General features: G+C 46.6%; 1 protein-coding gene across 1 annotated transcript; it reads right to left on the reverse strand.

Moving 5' to 3' along the window:
- Nucleotides 1–604: 604 nt before the first annotated feature.
- On the reverse strand, nt 605–1,684 carry LOC135564617 (serine/arginine repetitive matrix protein 1-like). The gene has a single exon (XM_065009983.1). The coding sequence runs from the start codon at nt 1,682–1,684 to the stop codon at nt 605–607; it is 1,080 nt and encodes a 359-aa protein (XP_064866055.1).
- Between the last annotated feature and the right edge of the window lie 5,515 nt (nt 1,685–7,199).

Here is a 7,199-nt window from a genome sequence, read left to right on the forward strand (position 1 = left end):
CAGAGAGTAAAGTCTGAGCTGTTTTGGATAACCTTGTCCATATTGGTGAGCATGTTAAATATAAAAGTTGTGAAGATTTCTGTAAGAGAGTATCAGAGTTATGAGAGGGTTTTGGACCACAGTTGGCCCGAAGGGTGAAGTTGAATTTACTGCTTTTATGCTTCATCGGTGTGCTGCAGTACTGGCTGTAAATCTCCAGATTGATCAAACCGTTGGACGAGAGGGATCCAATGCCTTATCTCTGCACTGGGGCTCGGAAAGCAAGAGACTCACTGTCGGTGTGAGTAATGGCAATAGCTATCTGGGTGAGCTGGACGTTTCAGCTCTGTCACACGCGCAGATACACACATAGACATTCTCAGACAGAGGCACATACTCAGCAAAGCATTTCCACCTAAAATGAGATCAACAGAAGATTGTCTTCTCAAAGATATCAAATCTAATTTTGTAGACTAACAGTGGAATTCTAACGGCCCTACAACACAGAGAGAAAGAAAAATAGAAAAGTAATAGAAACATAATAACACAAGGAATAAATACACAATGAGTAGCGATAACTTGGCTATATACACGAGATACCACTACCGAGTCCCTTTACAAGGTATTAACTTGGGGGGTGGGGTACTGTCGATGCCTCTCCTTGTTCGGGCGGTGCTGGAGCCACGCGTCGGGGGGGTACTGTCGATGCCTCTCCTTGTTCGGGCGGTGCTGAGCCAGCCCTGTCGATGCCTCTCCTTGTTCGGGCGGTGCTGGAGCCACGCGTCGGGGGGTACTGTCGATGCCTCTCCTTGTTCAGGCGGTGCTGGAGCCACGCGTCGGGGGGGTACTGTCGATGCCTCTCCTTGTTCGGGCGGTGCTGGAGCCACGCGTCGGGGGTACTGGCGGTGCTGGAGCCACGCGTCGGGGGGTACTGTCGATGCCTCTCCTTGTCCGGGCGGTGCTGGAGCCACGCGTCGGGGGGTACTGTCGATGCCTCTCCTTGTTCAGGCGGTGCTGGAGCCACGCGTCGGGGGGTACTGTCGATGCCTCTCCTTGTTCGGGCGGTGCTGGAGCCACGCGTCGGGGGGGGGTACTGTCGATGCCTCTCCTTGTTCGGGCGGTGCTGGAGCCACGCGTCGGGGGTACTGTCGATGCCTCTCCTTGTTTGGGCGGTGCTGGAGCCACGCGTCGGGGGGTACTGTCGATGCCTCCTTGTTCGGGCGGTGCTGGAGCCACGCGTCGGGGGGGTACTGTCGATGCCTCTCCTTGTTCGGGCGGTGCTGGAGCCACGCGTCGGGGGGTACTGTCGATGCCTCTCCTTGTTCGGGCGGTGCTGGAGCCACGCGTCGGGGGGTACTGTCGATGCCTCTCCTTGTTCGGGCGGTGCTGGAGCCACGCGTCGGGGGGGGTACTGTCGCGCCTCTCCTTGTTCGGGCGGTGCTGGAGCCACGCGTCGGGGGGTACTGTCGACGCCTCTCCTTGTTCGGGCGGTGCTGGAGCCACGCGTCGGGGGTACTGTCAATGCCTCTCCTTGTTCGGGCGGTGCTGGAGCCACGCGGGGGGGGTACTGTCGATGCCTCTCCTTGTTCGGGCGGTGCTGGAGCCACGCGTCGGGGGGGGGTACTGTCGATGCCTCTCCTTGTTCGGGCGGTGCTCGGCGGTCGACGTCACCAGGTCTTCTAGCAATAATCGATCCATTTTTCATTTTCCATTGGTTTTGTCTTCCTACACACCTGGTTTCAATCCCATTCATTGCCTGTTGTGTATTTAACCCTCTGTTTCCCCTCATGTCTTTGTCAGAGATAGTTTGTTATTCAGTGTTGTGTTGTTTTGGTGCGCGACGGGTCCTCGTACCCACTTTGTTTATTGTTACATTTAGTGTTTGGAATATGTTTAGTTTATCGTTATTAAATAACTCCATTACACTCAGTTTGATTCTCCTGCGCCTGACTTCCCTGCCACAACTCTGACAGTTACATTACAGTCTTATTCTAAAATATATATGTTTATACATCAATCTACACTCAATATCACATAATGACAAAGCGAAACTATTATTATTTTTTTTTTTGCATATATGTATTAAAAATGTAAAACAGAAATAACTTGTTTACATAAAACCAAGCCATGAGGTCCAAGGAATTGTCCGTAGAGCTCCGAAACAGGATTGTGTCGAGGCACAGATCTGGAGAACGGTACGAAAACATTTCTGCAGCATTGAAGGTCCCCAAGAACACAGTGGCCTCCATCATTACTAAATGGAACAGGTTTGGAACCACCAAGAGTCTTTCTAAGCTGGCCGCCCGGACAAACTGAGCAATCGGGGGAGAAGGGCCTTGGTTAGGGAAGTGACCAATAACCCAGAGCCCCAGAGTCCCTCGGTGGAGATGGGAGAATCTTCCAGTAGGACAACCATCTCTGCAGCACTTCACCAATTAGGCCTTTATGGTAGAGTTGCCAGAAGGAAGCTTCTCATCAGTAAAAGGACTGGGGGCGAAGGTTCACCTTCCAACAAGGCAACAACCCTAAGCACACAGCCAAGACAACACATGAGTGGCTTCGGGGCAAGTCTCTGAATGTCTTTGAGTGAACCACCCAGAACCCGGACTTGAACCCGATCGACCGAACATCTCTGGAGAGACTTGAAACTAGCTGGGCGGTGATGCTCCCCATCCAACTTGACAAAGCTTGAGAGGATATGCAGAGAAGAATGGGAGAAACTCCTCAAATACAGTGGTGCCAAGCTTGTAAAGTAACAAAATGTGTAATCGGGGGTCTGAACACTTTCCGAATGCACTGTAGGTAGGGGTAAAGTAACTAGGCAACAGGATAGATAATAGACCGTATCAACAGTACACTGTAGGTAGGGGTAAAGTAACTAGGCAACAGGATAGATAATAGACAGTATCAACAGTATACTGTAGGTAGGGGTAAAGTAACTAGGCAACGGGATAGATGATAGACAGTATCAACAGTATACTGTAGGTAGGGATGAAGTAACTAGGCAACAAGATAGATAATAGACAGTATCAACAGTATACTGTAGGTAGGGATGAAGTAACTAGGCAACAAGATAGATGATAGACAGTATCAACAGTATACTGTAGGTAGGGATTAAGTAACTAGGCAACAAGATAGATAATAGACAGTATCAACAGTATACTGTAGGTAGGGATGAAGTAACTAGGCAACAAGATAGATAATAGACAGTATCAACAGTATACTGTAGGTAGGGATGAAGTAACTAGGCAACAAGATAGATAATAGACAGTATCAACAGTATGTGATGAGTCAAAAAGGGTAAACGCAAAACGGGTCAATGCAGATAGTTAAATAATTAACCAAATAGCTACCCAGACTAATTATTTAGGAGCCTTATTGGTTGGAGATAGAATCTGTTCAGGGTCCTGTTGGTTCCAGACTTGGTGCATTGGCTGCCGTGTGGTAGCAGAGAGAACAGTATTCTCACACAGGTATTCCTCTTGCCCTCTTGGAGTGTGGAGAGCAATTGAGATTGCGTCATCTTTGGATCTGTTTGGGGCGGTATGCAAATTGGAGTGGGTCCAGCGTGTCTGGGATGACGTGATGATATAATGTTGTTCTTCCCCATATAGCTGCCACTGCAGGACCCTCTTGATTCATTCTTCATAACATAGGTAGACAAGGATTTTGCCTGAGTGTCTAGCCAGAACATACCATGTTAATCTAGATCCATAAGAAGTGCGACTCATTTTGATTTTCAACTCACATCAGTTGGCAGTTAGCTGTCCGTTGTTCCGTAGAACACATCAAAATTGACAGGCAGTTGGCAGATAGCTGTCCGTTGTTCCGTAGAACACATCAAAATTGACAGGCAGTTGGCAGATAGCTGTCCGTTGTTCCGTAGAACACATCAAAATTGACAGGCAGTTGGCAGATAGCTGTCCGTTGTTCCGTAGAACACATCAAAATTGACAGGCAGTTGGCAGTTAGCTGTCCGTTGTTCCGTAGAACTATCACTGGCTCAAACCATTTTAGACTGATATATACAAAATGTCTGTGTGGCCAGGGCCCAAAAAAGCATCTCAGTCCTTTTAACATCACTCCTACTCTTCATGAATACAGACACAGGTCCCGAGTCAGAGCTCAGCTGGTGTCGTTAGCCCACCCACCATTCACACCCACCGAGGTACACAGCCGCAAAATATAAAAGAGGCTATCTTACGGTGTCCATATTGGGACAGCCGTGGTATCAGCACACATTCTTCTAATCTCAGTAATGATGCGTCTCAGCAGAACTGCAGCACTGAGGCTGTCCTAATATGGACACCATACTCACTACCTTTGTTGTTCTGCAGTGCTGAGCCTCTGGCTACACAGACAAACATGTTAGCGTGCCTCGTTGCACAAGGAGAGCATCTTTCTTATTAATAGCAGACAGTCTTCCCCTGCGGTCTCTCACTAAAGGCACTGAGCCCACATGCAACTCTGTGAGGAAACAGTGGTGGTATCACTGAGAAAAGAGGGCTAGCCCGGCACTAACCCAAGGCTACTCTAGCTCCTCATGACACAAGGTGTTTCATCCGAGGTGTTAGGAAAGGTCGCTTATTCCGGTCTCTGCGTGTCAGTGGATAGCTGTAACGATGCACGCGAGTCGGGAAGCCAAGTTCAGGGACTGAATACATTTAATTAATAAATGAAACAAAACTAAGAAACACGAACAGCCGCACCGACATGACCGCAACAATGACGACTGGGGAAGAAACCAAAGGGAGAGACATATAAAGGGCCGGTAATCAAGGAGGTGATGGAGTCCAGGTCAGTGTCATTATGCGCGTAACGCTGGTAACAGGTGTGCTCCATAACGAGCAGCCTGGTGACCTAGAGGCCGGAGAGGGAGCACACGTGACAATAGCAATATGCCAACTGGAGGAGAAGGAGGAGGACAAACGTTTCACTGTAAAAACCACTGTTATTGTACTACATAATCATGTAGATGATAATTTACATGTTTTCCCTCCTAGCAGTGTGCAGTCCTAATCATCTGACATCTATAGATAGTCGTAGGGTAAACACACTAACTGAAGATTAGGGAAATTGACTCAATTATTCCTTCAGTAGAACTTTCCCAGAATGCAAATCCCTCCACAGAGGCATCGTCGATTGCAAATGAAGGCCTCAGATGCTCCCAAACATCTAATTTTGTGATTTACAGTCTTCATCATCTTTTTCAATTAATTAATCCAGTAATCGTTTTGCTGAATCTTAATTAATTTTGTAATTTTGTTTCTCTTATCGTGCCGTGTGGATCTCACTTAAGTGAAAAATGCCGTCCTTGCTGAGAACGGAATTCAGATCCATAAGAAGTGCGACTCACTTTGATTTTCGACTCACATCAGTTGGCAGATAGCTGTCCGTTGTTTAAGTGAAAAATGCCGTCCTTGCTGAGAACGGAAATCCCCACTGCAGTTCCCCCTTCTTTTGTAGAGGTAAATGTTAAACATATTGTGGTCAGAGTGTGCGGATCTTCTATCTTACAGAATAGCAATAATATGAAGACATATTTAGCACACACCTGGTATTACAACTAAAGATGTTGTTTGATTATATGGACAAAACACTCACTCTTTGGTGTGAATTTTTAAAAAAATAAAAAATTGGATCACTGTTAGATTAAGTTGGAGTGTAACATTGGTAATATGTTTTCAATTTCACATATGCTGCACGATGTTACACTTCAGATACAGTCTTTCTCAGGTCTGCTTCTATTTACTTTGCTCTCACAGTGCCACCAAAGATGGTCAGGTGGAATAAATGACAAACTGTTAAATGTGCAGACAACCTATGTGGTCCAGCCTTTCTTGTGGTGGAGAGAGAGATCCACGATAACTCATCCCAGATGGTCCCTGGGAGGAAAAAAGTTAAACAGAGAGAGAGAGAGAGAGAGAGGGTGAGGATGAGCTCACTTTTCATTGGTGTTGATGATAAATAAAGAACACATGGCCGGCCATCCGTTTGATTCTCTCCCTCCTTTCTTTCTCTTTCTCCCTCCATCCACACGTCCATAAATCAGATCGGGCCATGTGCATCGTCCGTTCTCTGAGATGTCCTTAGCGGAGGAGAGACATGGAGGGAGAAAGAAACCCTAGATATCCTGATGGATGGGAGATGAACCATTCAGGCTGTTCTTCCAAGATATATACTCTCTCTCTCTCTCTCTCTCTCTCTCTCTCTCTCTCTCTCTCTGCATGTTTCTAGTCAGATCCTCGTAGCATCTCACAGTACATTTCCTGCACTACATAATTTTATTGGTTATTTGGCTGTCCCCATAGGATAACTCGGTATGGTTCAAGGTAGAACCCTCTGTGGAAAGATTTTATACATGGATCCCAAAAGGGTTCTATCTGGAACCAAAAAGGGTTCTTTAAATTCTATTGGGACAGAAAGGGTTCTTTAAATTCTATTGGGACAGAAAGGGTTCTTTAAATTCTATTGGGACAGCAGAAGAACCCTTTTACGTTCTAGCACCTTTTTTACTAAGACTGTAGAGAAAGAGCAGACATGACACAGTTGCAATTCCGATCGTCTTCCAGACAAGACATATATCATCAGTATCTTATACAACTGTGACAGTTTCAATGCAAACTTTCCCAAGCTCTCAGGGTTACAGTAAGATATTCTGGGCTAGACTTTTATCTGAGGTCTAACGCAATGTCATCGTATAGGATCTTGGGTTAGGATGTCTCTGGCAGGGAGGGAGAGAGCTAGTCGTCATGTGTGGATAGAAGCGTGACAGAGTCCAGTGTCCCCCCCCCCCCCCCCCCGCAGCAGTAGCAGCAGCAGAACAGACTTTAATCCCAGACTGGGAGGAGAGTCGTATGGCATTTCACTTGAGTTTTGTTTGGGTTGACATGTTTCCCATGTGACCACCTGAATGTGGTTCAATGAACTGAACGACGGAAAACTCTGTTCTGTTCTGTTCGTCTATCTGTCTGTCTGTCTGTCCGTCCGTCCGTCCTTTCATAGCAACCATCAAGGTTAAGACACCTACTCCAAGGAAGATAGCTTTTAACAAGCTAAGGGATCTGGCGCAAAGTTAGATACAAAAATAAATAGTGGAGAGAGAGAGAAGGTAAATATTATGACTGTTGGCTTTCCTGGGTGTGTATGTGGATTGGCACCCTCATATCCGTTAGGGTTAAGAGCATTTTGCCTTGTTAAATAAAGGATAAATACATATA

Source organism: Oncorhynchus nerka, linkage group LG25 (genome assembly GCF_034236695.1).
Source record: "Oncorhynchus nerka isolate Pitt River linkage group LG25, Oner_Uvic_2.0, whole genome shotgun sequence".
Classification (NCBI taxonomy): domain Eukaryota; kingdom Metazoa; phylum Chordata; class Actinopteri; order Salmoniformes; family Salmonidae; genus Oncorhynchus; species Oncorhynchus nerka.

Excerpts from the sequence above, each read along its gene's own strand:
- LOC135564617 (XM_065009983.1), bottom strand. The coding sequence starts at position 1,684 with ATGAAAAATGGATCGATTATTGCTAGAAGACCTGGTGACGTCGACCGC.